The sequence below is a fragment of the Salvelinus alpinus genome, chromosome 3 (assembly GCF_045679555.1).
Source record: "Salvelinus alpinus chromosome 3, SLU_Salpinus.1, whole genome shotgun sequence".
NCBI lineage: Eukaryota > Metazoa > Chordata > Actinopteri > Salmoniformes > Salmonidae > Salvelinus > Salvelinus alpinus.
The window spans coordinates 59,885,159-59,903,532 of record NC_092088.1 but is presented as its reverse complement, the minus strand read 5'-3'; the positions used below and the strand labels follow the sequence as shown (position 1 = coordinate 59,903,532).

General features: G+C 43.5%; 1 protein-coding gene across 1 annotated transcript in view; it reads right to left on the bottom strand.

Annotated features, from left to right (window-relative positions):
• LOC139571036 (voltage-gated delayed rectifier potassium channel KCNH1-like) overlaps positions 1 to 18,374 on the bottom strand; it is an 80,816-nt gene that overhangs the window by 10,926 nt on the left and 51,516 nt on the right. The window contains exon 12 of the mRNA XM_071393517.1: positions 15,331 to 15,527. Within this exon, the coding sequence (XP_071249618.1) occupies positions 15,331 to 15,527 (197 nt within the window). The remainder of the gene's footprint in view (positions 1 to 15,330; positions 15,528 to 18,374) is intronic.

Here is an 18,374-nt window from a genome sequence, read left to right as displayed (position 1 = left end):
CCCTGACCGATATTCTATTAATGTTCCGACCCCTGTCATACCCTGCCCAGCTGCACGGCACGCTTGGCTCAGATGGATGTATTGAGTATCAAGTATGAGGGTTATAGCTGTGCCTGAGAAGAGTAAGAGTACACATAGCTTTGTATTAGGGAAACACTATGGATGGAGTGATGCGGGAGCAGGCTGATTGTTGTAGTGTGTGTGTTGTGTGTGTGTGTGTGTGTGTGAGAATGAGGGAAGGAGAGAGAGAGATGAAATGGCATATACAGTGCATTCGGAAAGTATTCAGACCCCTTGACTTTTTCCACATTTTGTTACAGCCTTAGTTTAAAATTGATCAAAAATATATATTTTCTCATCAATCTACACGCAATACCCGATAATGACAAAGCAAAAACAGGTCTTTAGACATTTTTTTTAAGTAATAAAATGTATGAAATATCACATTTACGCCTCCCGAGTGGTCTAAGGCACTGCATTGCTTTGGGGCTGCAGGTAGCCTAGTGGTTAGAGCGTTGGGCCACCGAAAGGTTTCTGGATCGAATCCCCGAGCTGACAAGGGATAAATCTGCCCCTGAATTGTAAATAAGAATTTGTTCTTAACTGACTTGCCTAGCTATAAAGGTTCAAGATTTATTTATTTTTTTAATCGCAGTGCTAGCTGTGCCACTAGATATTCTGGGTTCAAGTCCAGACTCTGTCGCAGCCGGTCACGACCGGGAGACACATGGGGCGGCGCACAATTGTCCGGGTTAGGGGAGGGTTTGGCCGGCAGGGATGTCCTTGTCCCATCGCGCACTAAGCGATGAGACAAGACTGTAACTACCAATTGGATACCACGAAAAAAGGGGTAAACATTTTTTTTATTATTATAATAATCATATTTACATAAATATTCAGACCCTTTACTAAGCACCTTTGGCAGCGATTACAGCCTTGAGTCTTCTTGGGTAGGACCGCTACAAGTTTGGCACACCTGTATTTCTCCCAATTCTGCTAACTTTGGCTTTATTTTACAGAGTGAAGTTACCTCCGTTAGCAACCCTGTTTGTCGTCAGCTAGCTACAGTACCTGTAGCGTACCCTGCACGCACTTAGTGCTGTTGGCTTGCTAGCGCCACTGCTTTAGCATCAAGCTAAGAGCAGGTTTCCACTAGTTTTAGCAAATTCTAATCGTAGTTACTACCTCTCCGTCGGTCCCTACCATTCAAAGTTAACTAGCTGAACAGTTGAGTATTTTAGCTAGTTGTTTAACAGTGGCACACATGGTTTTTGGCGAGCAACCTCTGGGCTAAGCCCCATTCGGTTTGCTTGGCAAACTTGTGCTGTTTCTTCAAGTCTGTTACCCCACCATTGAAGCACCATCCTTTACATTTCCATGTAAAAGATACACCTAGCTGTGCTTTTTACCTCGAGTCGCTTGGTTTACACACGAGCCAGCACTTGGCATTAACACGCGCTTGGCTAGCTAGTTATCGTCACCTAGGTGGTGATAGCCAGCTAATTAGATAGCATCCCTGTTTGCGCTACTTACACTATCCTGAAAATAGAGACTGCCTTTATTTCCCACTCCCCTGGTAAATAAAGCTTTCTGTTTCTGCATACCTGGCTACCAGCTATCATTGCCATGTGTCTCGCCTGACTACTCCTTCAAGTTAGCAGTGCATGGAGTAGCTAGCTAGCTAGCGTTCCCCCCGGTAATTACATCCACATTCATCCATCTGGTCAAAACGATGTCATCAAGTGTACCAACCAAGGGAGAGCGAAAGCAGCACAAGCCTAGTGAAGCTTGCCCTGGCAATTGCGGCCTGAACATATTCCATTCTGACTCCCATCAACACTACCTGCCTCAGCGTGTAACATGCTTTGGCAGCTCTAATTGACCCTGCTAGCTGATGCCTCGCTGGGCCCCGAAGTCCTTAAACGTTTAGCAAGATACATGGAAAGTATTGCCCAGGCCTCCTTCTTACTCAAAGAAGTATATTTACACACACGACCTGATTTATTAATTAGATACAAATATAGACAACAATACTGGACGTACAGTATGCAAGAAAACATATTGCATCTAACTCTTTGTTGTTGCTTTCTGCTTTGTTGGTTTGCTTTAATATTTCATATCACCTCAAGGGAGGAACCGGTGCCTTGCTGTGAGCAGAAGAGTCAGGACAACAGAGTTGTGCACAATGAAACATTGTGGCCTGAGGTATTAAGGAGTTAGTGTTGCACTTTTATCTTTAGATTGCACTGTACACAGACAGAGTAACACACACACACATCACCTCCCGCTATATGCCCAGAGGTTGTCAGAACCAGGTCTGCAAGTGAGGGTGTGCTAAAACCATAGCAGCAGAAGTGTCTGTGTGCTTGCGTGTGTGGGTGTTTGAGAGAGGGTGTCTGTTTGTGTTAGTGTGTGTGCTTGTGTGTTTTTGAAAAGACGCTTGCTCAGTCAGTATATGCCAGGCTAAGGAGGAACTCCTATGACGCTGTCTGAAAGTTCATAACTCGCCTCTGGCTCAAACCTTAATTTCTCATGGGAACGCTATGCTAACAAAGCCTTCTCCTGCCTCATAAACCACTCAAGCGAACACAGACCAAATCCAGTCTGCTCAGTGATCTCTGAAAAACGTAGACAAAACAACCGCCATGGTCATTTACGTACAGTTTATGTATATCATAATATAAAATGCAGCCAAACTCAGAGTAATACTGCACCCAAACCCAACTCATTTGAATGTGTAGAAGAACCCCAAAGGCAAATCAAGCAGTATCATTTTGATTCTCTTTGATAGATTAATGGGCATGGACAACTCACGACTTCCTTGTATCCATGGCAATGACAACAGTGTATTCCATCTTCTAAAACTTGCCATCCACAGATGGGTCCACTCAGCCATAACATACCACAGAGTAGTTTGATGCTGTAGTGTATTCATGATGTCTTCAGAGGCTCATTAGCCATATTATATGCTTTGATGTGTGACACTAGTAATGTCTCCCTGTCTTTGCCCTGAATGCTGTTACAAAGCAAAGGGAGATACAAATGAGAACTGCATTAGCTGGGAGGTTTAACTTACACCATATCAATCTGTTGGACTAAAACCAAATGAGACATCGAGTATATTGTATGACAACATCTCCAAGTGTGATAGCTGAGCTTGATCCCAACAAAGGAATGTCTTTCTCTCTCCTCCCTTGTTTGGCCTAACAGAGCCATAGGGAGTGGACTCTCTCTCTCTCTCGCTCTCTGCCTGTGTGCAGTTTATTGTGTGGCTTTGTTGTCTAGCATGGCCTTTGGCTCTCTCTCATTCATGCTGACAGCAGTATAGAGAGAGCAGGGTGAAACACCACAGTACCCCTCTACCACCCACCACCCCCTACCCAGACCACAGTACCTATCAACCAGCACCACCTCCCACCCAGCACGCCCACTGCCCATATATCACTGCCTGACAAACACCATCTGAAGCTCTGTGGGAGCGCGCGCACACACACAGAATAAACCACTAAGCCCCTCTCAACTCAATCTAACAACCCCTACCCCTCATACTGTATATATCCCTCATACCATCCACCCTGACATGTGAATGCCCACTCCCCTCGCTAGAATCCCTACCCGCTGCATATGCTAGCGCTCCAAGCCCGGGTTCAAAGATGCTGAGGCGAGAGTGAAGATGCTGAGTGTTCCTGCCTGGACCAGCATGGGATAAGCACTAGCATTAGCATGAGTCAGGTCATGCTGGCCTGAAGATGTACAGGTAAGGGCAAGAGAAGGCAGTGGCAGTGTGTGATTCTTTGCAATCGACTACCCTGCAGTTAGACTGTGCAGATTTACTGATCTACAAATCATGTTGCATCACAAACAACTACTCATTATATGATCAAGATTAGTGATTCTGCGCCACACCTTGATCAAACTGATCCTCTCAAACGTCCTCTATCTTACACAGGCCATGTCCCAAATGGCACCATATTCTCTATAGATCTATGGGCCCTGGTCAAACGCAGTGGACTATATAGGGAATAGTGTGCCATTTGGGACGCAATCACAGGCCTGATATTGCTCATATATCCACTCACACAGAAGTTAATACTCTTCCCTACTGGTTAAGCTACTCTGCTGCTGTGACATTTCACACCAACCCTTCCTCATAAAGCTGTCTTTAAACTGACATGTTGTCTATGTAATTTAAATCTCCCCCAAGGCAGAGCTGAACAGAAATCTGCCATTCACAAGAGCAGAAGTCCAAACTAGGGTTAAATAAAAGAAGGAACCCAGCGGGCAAAGCTGGCTGAATGACATCCACAACAAGGAGAGATGAGTGTGACTTTATTTTTCATTTGAATTGACATCATTACAACCAGTTACCAGAATTAGTTTAAATCTGGTTGTATATCATGGCAACCCATTTATAGGTTGAAATCGGGTTGCAATGGCATAATTGCAACCAGTTTTTCCCCTGGGGAAGATAGCTAGGTGACAATATTGCAACCATTCATCAACCTAATCGTGGAAGGATGTAATATTCATTACGTTGGTTCATTCATTTTCCCTATAACTGTGATGGTGGACCAAGATTGATGGTCACAAATTGTCGTCCTCCTCAGTCTCCTCAGAATTGGGCATTTTGCTTCGGTTCGCTTTTTCCAGAACACTGCTGCTGATTGTAATTGCATTGGAGCTTTTATTGATGCTCTCCTCCACAGCCTCACATGCACACACGCGCGCACACACACACTGGATTGTCTTATTAAACTCATATCTCCTCATTCTGCCAGCCTGGTTGTTTACCTCCTGCAGCTCCTTCCCAGCTCTCTAGAATTTAATACATTTCTCAGAATGTTGTATTTTTTTTGTGCAAAACATTATTGCTTTCCTGTTCCTTGGCCAACTTAAATGTCATTGAGAAATCATAGATTTCTATTATTTGAATTTCCATCTTAGTCATCCTGACCTGGTAAAAAAATTCAACTGAGTGGTTCTTGAAACAAACAAATCTTCTACTCACTCAAGCATGAGCAAACCTAAATGAAAAATATAAGGCCTAGCATATCTCTTTCTATGTGTAGATTGTGTTTCTCATCTCTAGTGTTGGAGGAGAAACATTTGAAATGTCCAGTAAGGATTTTGTCCCATTAAGGGACTTTAATTCTTAATCAAAACCATCAAATAATATTTATATTCCAAGTTCCTGAATCCCAGAAAGATTTATATTTTCTCTCCTTTCTCTTTCTCTCCTTTAAATACATTCTTGCATGTCACTTTGGGTCTGATAAAAGCACTATAAAAAAAACATGTATTATTGATCTCTATGAGCAAAAACCCTCTTAAATTATAATATGTGGAAATGCAAAATCCTCTCACGGAACTAACTGTAATGTACTTTGTTATATTATGTAAAACGCAAAATATTCTCTCTCTGATTGTTAAAGTGTGTTTTATTTGTCAGCCTAAAAGCCTTCCGATCTGCGATTTGGAATCCATCAATAACATTATCTCTTTCATTATAAATAGAAGAGTAGTCTAAAAGTCTGAAATTTTCAAGTGATTTCACCTGACTATATAATGGGGTCAATGTCATCCTATTATGCATGTTCTTGTTTCTCACACTGACTTTATCAGACCCCACCAGCAGGACATTGACTTTATCAGACCCCACCAGCAGGACATTGACTTTATCAGACCCCACCAGCAGGACATTGACTTTATCAGACGCCAACAGCAGGACATTGACTTTATCAGACCCCACCAGCAGGCAAAGCTGAGGCGCGTTCAGCAGGACACTGACTTTATCAGACCCCACCAGTAGGCAAAGCTGAGGCGCGTTCAGCAGGACACTGACTTTATCAGACCCCACCAGTAGGCAAAGCTGAGGCGCGTTCAGCAGGACACTGACTTTATCAGACCCCACCAGCAGGCAAAGCTGAGGTGCGTTCAGCAGGACACAACATTTTGGAACGTTCAGATGTAAATATGCTACGCACAACAAACATGCCGATCTGACATGTAGAGTAAGGAATCACATCGGCTCTAGTGGTGGCATTTCAGTTCGTGGCCAGGTTGTAATGATCAGAGATAATGTCCGGATACATTGTAAGAAATCTAAATAAAATCAACCACTGGAATGTGTGTGCATAACGGAGTTACCGTCTTCCAAAGAATTTGGACTTATAACGAAATAAATCACAGACATTGTCACCAGCAAAGCACAATCACACCATCAGACCTCCCCCTCCATGCTTAATGGTGGGAAGTACACATTCGGAGATCATCCGTTCACCACCTCTTCGTCACAAAGACATGGCGGACAGATTTCAGACCAAAGGACAGATTTCCACCGGTCTAATGTCCATGTCATGTTTCTTGGTCCAAGCAAGAGCAAGTCCCTTCTTCTTATTGGTATCCTTTTGTGGTGGTTTCTTTGTTTAACACTTTTTTGGTTACTACATGATTCGATATGTGTTATGTCATAGTTGTGATATATTCACTATTATTCTACAATGTAGAAAAAAGTACAAATAAAGAAAAACCCTGGAATGAGTAGGTGTGTCCAAACTTGACTGGTACTGTATGTATTTTAAAAATAAAATATTTTTTTATTTTCCCCTAACCCTACCACCCCTCCCCTAATTAGAGTAAACTTATAGCCAACAACACTTAGGTGTCACGACTTCCGCCGAAGTCGGCTCCTCTCCTTGTTCGGGCGGCGTTCGGCGGTGGACGTCACCGGCTTTCTAGCCATCGCCGCTCCATTTTTCATTTATCCATTTGTTTTGTCTTGTTCCCTGCACACCTGGTTTTCATTCCCCAATCACACTACATGTATTTATTCCTCTGTTCCCCCTCATGTCTTTGTGTGAAATAGTTTTGTGTAACGTGTCAATTTTGACGCGCTAGACTGGTGTTTTGTCACGTGGTATGTTTATTTGTTTGAACATAATTATTGTGACTGTTTGAGCGTTTTGCACTTTTGCCTATTGGCTGGAGGTTTCGACGCAGTGGCGTCCGTCTGTTGGTTTCTCCTGCCTCAGTGTGCGCCTGTTCACAACTCCCTGCTCTCCTGCACCTGACTCCGCACACCATTGACATTAGGCTTCTACTTCCAGCTTATACATACTACATATATTTTACAATAGGTATCTTTTGTGTTGTGTTGTTTTTGCTGTATTTATACTTCTGCGATACAGGTTGAATCACGCTCAAAGTGGTATTTAGGGATTTGCGTTGGGTAATGGTGTTTGTAAGTAGGTATGTTCAAAGTCATAGGAAGCACTTGATTCAGCTCTCCTGGCGCTGGATGGGGCATGCATCACAGTCAGTGGTGCATGACGTGCCCAATCAACAGGACATTCCACTCAATCTGCTTCCTGATTGGCTCCTGAGAGAGAAACCAGGTGAAGCATGCCACATAACCTTTTCTAACCTCTGCTACATTAGTCTGCAACCACTCTTTCCTATCGTGCTTGGTGGCGTGCATATTAAAGGCATGAAACCTACCCTTAAAGGCCTAGTGCAGTCAAAATGTGATTTTCCTGTGTTTTATACATATTTCCACAATATGAGGTTGGAATAATACTGTGAAAATGATGATAATGCCTTTTTAGTGTAAGAGCCATTTGAAAAGGCCGCCTGAAATTTCTGCTTGTTTTAGTGAGATTGAGTTTTGGCCTGGTAAATTACTTAATAGACCAATAACAAAGAGAGTTCCAAACCTCTCTGCCAATAACAGCTAGTTTTCCCCTCCCCGCTCAGACCACTCCTAGACAGTCCTAGCAAAATTCTTGCTTGAGTTATTTTTGCTATAAGAAGCTTTTTTGTTTGTTTTAAATTAAAATTGTCAAGAAATAATCACAGTAAGGTACTTAAATGTTACCCAGAAAATATTTGATATTGTGATGAAAAAAGGCAGCATTGTATCAGCGTCTTATCGGCTCTTAATCAACCATGCTAGTTTGTTTGTTTTTACCGCATTGTTCGTAACTTGTTTTGAACATAATGTTGCTGTTACCGTCTCTTATGACCGAAAAGAGCTTCTGGACATCAGAACAGCCATAACTCACCTCGAATTGGACGAAGAGTTTTTCTTTAATGAGTCGGACGGGAAGGATATACTACAAACACCCGAACAGGCCCTCATCCCTGTCATTTGCTCGAGAAGGAAACAAAGATTTTGCGGAAAGCGATCAGGGTGCCTTGTGAGAATCAGGTTACGAGTGGCTAATCTGCTTTTGCCATCCGTCCTGCTAGCTAACGTTCAATCGCTGCAAAATAAATGGGATGAACTGAAAGCATGTATATCCTACCAACAGGACATTAAAAACTGTAATATCTTATGTTTCACTGAGTTGTGGCTGAACGACGACATTAATAAAATACAGCTGGCGGGTTATACACTATCAGCAGGATAGATCAGCAGCCTCTGGTAAGAAACGGTGCGGGGGCCTATGCATGTATGTCAACAACAGCTGGTGCACGATATCTAAGGAAGTCTCTAGGTTTTGCTCACCTGAGGTAGAGTATCTCATGATAAGCTGTTGACCACACTATCTACCTAGTGAGATTTCATAAGTATTTTTCGTAGATGTCTACAGTGGAGCAAAAAAGTATTTAGTCAGCCACCAATTGTGCAAGTTCTCCCACTTAAAAAGATGAGAGAGGCCTGTAATTTTCATCATAGGTACACTTCAACTATGACAGACAAAATGAGGGAAAAAAATCCAGAAAATCACATTGTAGGATTTTTTATGAATTTATTTGCAAATTATGGTGGAAAATATTTATTTGGTCACCTACAAACAAGCAAGATTTCTGGCTCTCACAGACCTGTAACTTCTTCTTTAAGAGGCTCCTCTGTCCTCCACTCGTTACCTGTATTAATGGCACCTGTTTGAACTTGTTATCAGTATAAAAGACACCTGTCCACAACCTCAAACAGTCACACTCCAAACTCCACTATGGCCAAGACCAAAGAGCTGTCAAAGGACACCAGAAACAAAATTGTAGACCTGCACCAGGCTGGGAAGACTGAATCTGCAATAGGTAAGCAGCTTGGTTTGAAGAAATCAACTGTGGGAGCAATTATTAGGAAATGGAAGACATACAAGACCACTGATAATCTCCCTCGATCTGGGGCTCCACGCAAGATCTCATCCCGTGGGGTCAAAATGATCACAAGAACGGTGAGCAAAAATCCCAGAACCACACGGGGGGACCTAGTGAATGACCTGCAGAGAGCTGGGACCAAAGTAACAAAGCCTACCATCAGTAACACACTACGCCGCCAGGGACTCAAATCCTGCAGTGCCAGACGTGTCCCCCTGCTTAAGCCAGTACATGTCCAGGCCCGTCTGAAGTTTGCTAGAGAGCATTTGGATGATCCAGAAGAAGATTGGGAGAATGCCATATGGTCAGATGAAACCAAAATATAACTTTTTGGTAAAAACTCAACTCGTCGTGTTTGGAGGACAAAGAATGCTGAGTTGCATCCAAAGAACACCATACCTACTGTGAAGCATGGGGGTGGAAACAACATGCTTTGGGGCTGCTTTTCTGCAAAGGGACCAGGACGACTGATCCGTGTAAAGGAAAGAATGAATGGGGCCATGTATCGTGAGATTGAGTGAAAACCTCCTTCCATCAGCAAGGGCATTGAAGATGAAACGTGGCTGGGTCTTTCAGCATGACAATGATCCCAAACACACCGCCCGGGCAACGAAGGAGTGGCTTCGTAAGAAGCATTTCAAGGTCCTGCAGTGGCCTAGCCAGTCTCCAGATCTCAACCCCATATAAAATCTTTGGAGGGAGATGAAAGTCCATGTTGCCCAGAAACTGGCCAGAAACTGAAACACAATTGGTGGCTGAATAAATACTTTTTTGCCCCACTGTACATACCACCACAGACCCATGCTGGCACTAAAACTGTACTCAATGAGCTGTATACCGCCATAAGCAAACAGGAAAACGCTCATCCAGGTGGCGCTCCTAGTGGCCGGGGACATTAATGCAGGGAAACTTAAATCAGTTTTACCTAATTTCTATCAGCATGTTAAATGTGCAACCAGAGCGGGAAAAAACTCTAGATCACTTGTACTCCACACACAGAGACCCGTACAAAGCTCTCTCTCGCCCTCCATTTGGCAAATCTAACCATAATTCTATCCTCCTGATTCCTGCTTACAAGCAAAAATTAAAGCAGGAAGCACCAGTAACTCGGTCAAAAAAAAAAGTGGTCAAATGAAGCAGATGCTAAACTCCAGGCCTGTTTTGCTAGCACAGACTGGAATATGTTCCGGGATTCTTCCGATGGCATTGAGGATCAGGACCACATCGGTCACTGGCTTTATCAATAAGTGCATTGAGGACGTCGTCCTCACAGTGACTGCACGTACATACTCCAACCAGAAGTCATGAATTAAAGGCAGCATTTGCACTGAGCTAAAGGGTAGAGCTGCCGCTTTCAAGGAGCGGGACTCTAACCCGGAGGCTTATAAGAAATCCCGCTATGCCCTCCGACGAACCATCATACAGGCAAAGCATCAATACAAGACTAAGATCGAATCGTACTACACCGGCTCCGACGCTCGTCGGATGTGGCAAGGCGGGCAAACTATTACAGACTACAAAGGGAAACACAGCCAAGAGCTACCCAGTGACACGTGCCTACCAGACGAGCAAAATAACTTCTATTCTTGCTTCGATGCAAGTAACACTGAAACATGCATGAGAGCATCAGCTGTTCCGGACGACTGTGTGATCACGCTCTCCGCAGCCGATGTGAGTAAGACATTTAAACAGGTCAACATTCACAAGGCCGCAGGGCCAGGTGTATTACCAGGACGTGTACTCCGAGCATGCGCTGACCAACTGACAAGTGTCTTCACTGACATTTTCAACCTCTCCCTGTCTGAGTCTGTAATACCAACATGTTTCAAGTAGACCACCATAATCCCTGTGCCCAAGAACAATAAGGTAACCTATCTAAATGACTACCGACCCGTAGCACTCACGTCTGTAGCCATGAAGTGCTTTGAAAGGCTGGTCATGGCTCACCAACACCATTATCCCAAAAACCCTAGACCCACTTCAATTTGCATACCGCACCAACAGATCCACAGATGACTACAGCTCAGCCTTCAACACCATAGTGCCCTCAAAGCTCATCACTAAGTTAAGGACCCTGGGACTAAACACTTCCCTCTTCAACTGGATCCTGGACTTCCTGACGGGCCGCCCCACAGGTGGTAAAAGGTTGGTAACAACACATCCGCCACACTGATCCTCAGCACGGATGCCCCTCAGGGGTGTGTGCTCAGTCCCCTCCTGTACTCCCTGTTCACTCATGACTGCCCGGCCAGACACGACTCCAACATCATCATTAAGTTTGCCGATGACAGACAACAATGAGACAGCATATAGGGAGAAGGTCAGACACCTGACCATGTGGTGCAAGGACAACAACCTCTCCCTCAACGTGATCAAGACAAAGGAGATGATTGTGGACTACAGGAAAAGGACCGAGCATGCCTCCATTCTCATCAACGTTGCTGTAGTGGAACAGGTTGAGAGCTTCAAGTTCCTTGGCGTCCACATCACCAACAAACTAACATGGTCCAAGCACACCAAGACAGTCTTGAAGAGAGCACGACAAAACCTATTCCCCCTCAGGAGACTGAAAAGATTTAGCATGGGTCCGCAGATCCTCAAAAGGTTTTACAGCTGCACTATCGAGAGCATCCAGAAGGGTTGCATCACTGCCTGGTATGGCAACTGCTCGGCCTCCGACCACATGGCACTACAGAGGGTAGTGCGTACGGCCCAGTACATCACTGGGGCCAAGCTTCCTACCATCCAGGACCTCTATACCAGGCGGTGTCAGAGGAAGGACCTAAAAATTGTCAAAGACTCCAGCCACCCTAGTCATAGACTGTTCTTTCCGCTACTGCACAGCAAGCGGTACCAGAGAGCCAAGTCTAGGTCCAAGAGGCTTCTAAACAGCTTCTACCCCCAAGCCATAAGACTCCTGAACAGCTAATCAAATGGCTACACAAAATACTTGCATTGCTGCCCCCCCCCCCCCCCCACACGCTGCTGCTACTCTCTGTTATTATCTATGCATAGTCACTTCAATAACTCTACCTACATGTACATATTACCTCAATTACCTCGACACCGGTGCCCCCGCACATTGACTCTGTACCGGTACCCCCCTGTATATAGCCCCACTATTGTTATTTACTGGTGCTCTTTAATCATTTATTATTCTTATCTCTTTTTTCTTTTTTTCTTAAAACTGCATTGTTGGTTAAGGGCTTGTAAGTAAGCATTTCCCTGTAAGGTCTACCTGCACCTGTTGTATTCGGCGCATGTGACAAATAACATTTGACTTGATTTTGATTTGATTTGAAAAGACATGGTAACGATCATCATGTCTCAATCAAACTAGAGATGGACGATCATGAGATATGTCAGATTACATCACGAAACTTGTCAAGTCAATACCAATCCCTATTACTAGCCACTCTATGGACATGACTTTTGACACATTCATTTTGGTGGGAATTCTCAAGGGGCCATGTCACAGGGAAAATAGAGCCCCCGTGGGTGTTTTCTCTGGTTTCATGTTATATTACGGAGCGTGAGAACAGATGTATTATCTCCTAGCACTCAGAGGACGAATGGTCCCACATGCACCGTAGATAGCTGTATCATCCCCTGGTCTGTGTACAGTTCTCTTATCTGTATTGACTCACATGTTGGGGACATTTACTGCAGAATCAAAGCTTGTTACACACACAAAGTAATCTCAGCATTGATTTACACTGATAGTGCAGTGCTGGCCAGCTGATGTACACTACCAGCCAAAAGCTTTATAACACCTACTACATTGTAGAATAATAATGAAGAAATCAAAAACTATGTAATAACACATATGGAATCATGTAGTAACCAAAAAAAGTCTAAACAAATCAAAATATATTTTATATTTGAAATTCTTCAAATAGCTACCCTTTGCCTTGATGACAGCTTTGCACTCTCTTGGCATTCTCTCAACAGCTTCAAGAGGTAGTCACCTGGAAATCATTTCAATTAACAGGTGTGCCTTGTTAATTTGTGGAATTTCTTTCCTTCTTAATGCTTGGGGGCGGGGGGGGGGGGGGTATACAGAAGATAGCCCTATTTGGTAAAATACATAGTTCATATTATGGCAAGAACAGCTAAAATAAGCAAAGAGAAATGACAGTCCATCATTACTTTAAGACATGAAGGTCAGTCAATACAGAACATTGCAAAAACCATCAAGCGCTATGATTTTATTCTCTGAGGCTGACCGGAACATACCTCCCCTCTTAGCATGTGCAGACCAGCTGGCTGGTGTGTTTACGGACATATTCAATCACTCCCTATCCCAGTCTGCTGTCCCCACATGCTTCAAGATGGCCACCATTTTTCCTGTACCCAAGAATGAAAAGATAACTGAACTAAATGACTACAGCCCCGTAGCACTCATGAAGTACTTTGAGAGACTATTCCAAGCATCATATCACCTCCACCTTACAAGGCACCCTAGACCCACTTCAGTTTGCATTCCGTCTTAACAGGTCCACAGACGATGCAATCACCATCACAATGCCCTATCCCATCTGGACAAAAGGAATACCTATGTAAGAATGCTGTTTGTTGACTAAAGCTCAGCATTTAACACCATAGTACCCTCCAAGCTCATCATCAAGCTGGAGGCCCTGGGCCTCAACCCCACCCTGTGCAATTGGGTCCTGGACTTTGACGGGCCACCCCCAGGTGGTGAAGGTAGGAAACAACATCTCCACCTCGCTGACCCTCAACAGTGGGCACCACAAGGGTGCGTGCACAGCCCCCTCCTGTACTCCCTGTTCAACCATGACTGCGTTGCCATACACGCCTCCAACTCCATCAAGTTTGCAGACGAAACGACAGTAGTGGGCTTGATTAACAACAACGACGAGATAGCCTACAGGGAGGAGGTGAGGGCACTCGGAGTGTGGTGTCAGGAAAACAACCTCTCTGAGGCATGGGAGCCTATCGAGCCCGCTGAGGCATGGGAGCCTATCGAGCCCGCTGAGGCATGGGAGCCTATCGAGCCCGCTGAGGCATGGGAGCCTATCGAGCCAGCTGAGGCATGGGAGCCTATCGATCCCGTTGAGGTATGGAAACCCGTCGAGCCAGCTGAGGCAGGTGAACCCGTCGAACCCGCCGAGGCATGGGAATCCGACAAACCGGCTGAGGCCTCCCAGGTAGCTCCGATTCTGAGACCCGGACCCGACATCGCCTCCAAAACAAAATCAACAAAAAAACACTCCCTGATGCTTCCCTTTGGTGAGGCGTCATTCTGTAACGATGTGCGCTGAGAGTCGGGAAGCAAGTTCAGGGAGTGAGTGTTTTTGTATTATGTTTCATTTATTTATTAAAACACTCACTCCCTGAACTTGCTTCCCGACTCTCAGCGCACATCGTTACAACGCCACTTGGCTTCACCTCATGGCTATGACCACGTCACAGCAATGATAAAAATGTCATAACATGTGGCCTATCCTGTATTATTGCTTAAATTGATCATAACTATTGTTATTAATACTTGATAGTCTGTGTACAGCCTTTCCTATGGGTATGTTTACATTGACTCGCTCAAAGCCTTTGTGTAAAAAAAATAAATCCCTTATCCTGTTATTTCAGTACATTATAATGTATATATTATACATTATATGTACAACACCTGCATGCATTTCAGTATTACGTGTTTGCATTGTGACTGTAGCTTAACAAACTTGTCCTTGATTAAATTAAACATGTTACATGTTTGGTTGCAGCTGGGTCATTTTTGAATTGTGGTGGCATTTTGGAAAAAAATAACTTTTCTAAAATATATGTTTAATTTAAATGTATTCGTGTACGTCATTCCATTCTAAATCAACCAATATGGCAGTTTAATGATTTTAAATTATTTTTACCATTTTGACATTGTGCCACCAGAAGAAGTAGTAACAATAATGATGGTAACACAGCGGGTTACCAGCCCAAAGATGCTCTGGGCGGAAGATGAGAAGGGAGAACAGAAAAAAAGGGATAAGAGAGTAAGAGAAAGATTGAGACATGAAAGATAAGCAGAGGAGACAAGGAAGATAAAAGGGCAAGAACAGAAATTAGAAAAGAAAGAGAGTTTGATCCGTAGGGAGGAAGAAGGGTGGTCTTGTGAACCAGCCTTATCACTTAGACGAAACAGACTGGTGAAAATAAATATCAGGCTGGTTCTACGAGGCTAAAAGAAAAGTGGGTGCTCCAAAAGATTACACTGACCCTCTTCCGCAGGTTGTAAGTGAGCAGCAGGTTCCGTGAAAAGTGGTTAGAGAAGGCTGTGTAGAACTCCAGAACCTTCTGCAGGGCATCCCGTTTAATGACATGGAGATCACAGTAGGTCAGGGCACGCACGTTGGCACAAGCCTGGGTCAGGGTCACCTCCTTCCAGAACACATCCCCAAACACGTCCCCCTTACCTGCAAGGAGAGAGAGAGCACCGATTAAGATATTACTTCTTAGATCTAACAGATTTTCCATCTGAGATTTACTTCTGAATTATTATTTTAAATATAATTTAAAGATTTCGGGGAAAAAAATTACCTGCAGAGAGAGAAAAGCAGCTAAGATGGCCTCTTTATAACAGAAACCTAACAATGATTAGTTTATCCCAGTGTGACTTTGCCTGAGATGTGAAGACTTGTGTTTGCGCCCTTAGCTAATGCCTAGACTTTGACTCAGCAGAAAAACAAAGTCACATGGCACGCAGGAAACCCTGGTTCAGACCTGTCAATCACACCAACAAAAGCCTGTTTGAACCCAATAACCTTCCTGGCCAAAACACAAAACTTGTTGATGAGAGTGAATTTACAATGACAAACCATAACCAGACCAGTGGAGGCTCCTCGGAGGAGGAAACTACACAAAATATGTTCACGTCACCAAATAATTTATTAAAACACACCGTTTTGCAATGACCTACATGGTGTAACCGGAGGACAGCTAGTTTCCATCCTCCTCTGGGTACATTGACTTCAACACAAAACCTAGGAGGCTCATGGTTCTCACCCCCTTCCATAGACTTACACAGTAATTATGACAACTTCCAGATGACATCCTCCAACCTATCAGAGCTTTTGCAGCATGAACTGACATGTCCACCCAATCAAAGGATCAAAGAATGAATCTAGTACTGAAAGCATAAGCAACATCTGTGGCATTGTGTTGTGTGAAAAAAAATCTAATTTTAGAGGGGCTTTTTATTGTCCCCGGGACAAGGTGCACCTGTGTAATGATCATGCTGTTTCATCAGCTTCTTGATATGCCACACCTGTAAGGTGGATGGATTTTCTTGGCAAAGGAAAAATGCTCACTAACAGGGATGTAAACAAATTTGTGCACAAAATTTGATAGTTGTTTTGTGAGTATGGAACATTTCTGGGATCTTTTATTTCAGCTCATGAAACATGGAACCAACACTTTAGTGCATATATATTTTTTGTCCTCCCTCTTAAATGGCATCAACCGCCACTGACAGAGACACTATAGACATTTGTTGTGATCACTGCGTCTGGTTTCTGAGAGGATCCTATTTGTGATTCTATGAAATTGAACTTAAATGGATGAGCATATAAAAAAAGCGCAGACATAATTTCACGACACAATACCTAAATGTAAAGCTGTCCAAGTACTGGCAATTTTAAATTAACTACAGTTGAAGTCGGAAGTTTACATACACTTAGGTTAGAGTCATTAAAACTTGTTTTTCAACCACTCCACAAATGTCTTGTTAACAAACTATAGTTTTGGCAAGTTGGTTAGGACATCTACTTTGTGAATGACAAGTAATTTTGCCAACAATTGTTTACAGACAGATTATTTCACTTATAACTCACTGTATCACAATTCTAGTGGGTCAGAAGTTTACATTCACTAAGTTGACTGTGCCTTTAAACAGCTTGGAAAATTCCAGAAAATTATGTCATGCTTTAGAAGCTTCTGATAGGCTAATTGACATCATTTGAGTCAATTGGAGGTGTACCTGTGGATGTATTTCAAGGCCTACCTTCAAACTCAGTGCCTCTTTGATTGACATCATGGGAAAATCAAAAGAAATGAGCCAAGACCTCAGAAAAACAATTGTAGACCTCCACAAGTCTGGTTCATCCTTGGGAGCAATTTTCAAACGCCTGAAGGTACCACCTTCAACTGTACAAACAATAGTACACAAGTATAAACACCATGGGACCACGCAGCCGTCATACCGCTCAGGAAGGAGATGCGTTCTGTCTCCTAGAGATTAATATACTTTGGTGCCAAAAGTGCAAATCAATCCCAGAACAACAGCAAAGGACCTTGTGAAGATGCTGGAGGAAACGGGTACAAAAGTATCTATATCCACAGTAAAACGAGTCCTATATCGACATAACCTGAAAGGCCGCTCAGCAAGGAAGAAGCCACTGCTCCAAAACCGCCATAAAAAAGCCAGACTACGGTTTGCAACTGCACATGGGGACAAAGATCGTACTTTTTGGAGAAATGTCCTCTGGTCTGATGAAACAAAAATAGAACTGTTTGGCCATAATAACCATCATTATGTTTGGAGGAAAACGGGGGACGCTTGCAAGCCGAAGAACACCATCCCAAACGTGAAGCACGGGGGTGGCAGCATCATGTTGTGGGGGTGCTTTGCTGCAGGAGGGTCTGGTGCACTTCACAAAATAGATGGCATCGTAAGGAAGGAAAATTATGTGGATATATTGAAGCAACATCTCAAGACATCAGTCAGGAAGTTAAAGCTTGGTCACAAATGGGTCTTCCAAGTGGACAATGACCCCAAGCATACTTCCAAAGTTGTGGCAAAATGGCTTAAGGACAACAAAGTCAAGGTATTGGAGTGGCCATCACAAAGCCCTGACCTCTATAGAAAATTTGTGGGCAGAACTGAAAAAGTGTGTGCGAGCAAGGAGGCCTACAAACCTGATTCAGTTACACCAGCTCTGTCAGAAGGAATGGGCCAAAATTCACCCAATTTACTGTGAAAGCTTGTGGAAGGCTACCTGAAACGTTTAACACAAGTTAAACAATTTAAAAGGCAATGCTACCAAATACTAATTGAGTGTATGTAAACTTCTGACCCACTGTGAATGTGATGAAAGAAATAAAAGCTGAAATGAATCACTCTCTCTACTATTATTCTGACAGTTCACATTCTTAAAATAAAGTGGTGAACTTACTGTAGCTGATGTAAGACAGGGAAATTTTACTAGGATTAAATGTCAGGAATTGTGAAAAACACTGCATAAGGTGAATGCACCAATTTGTAA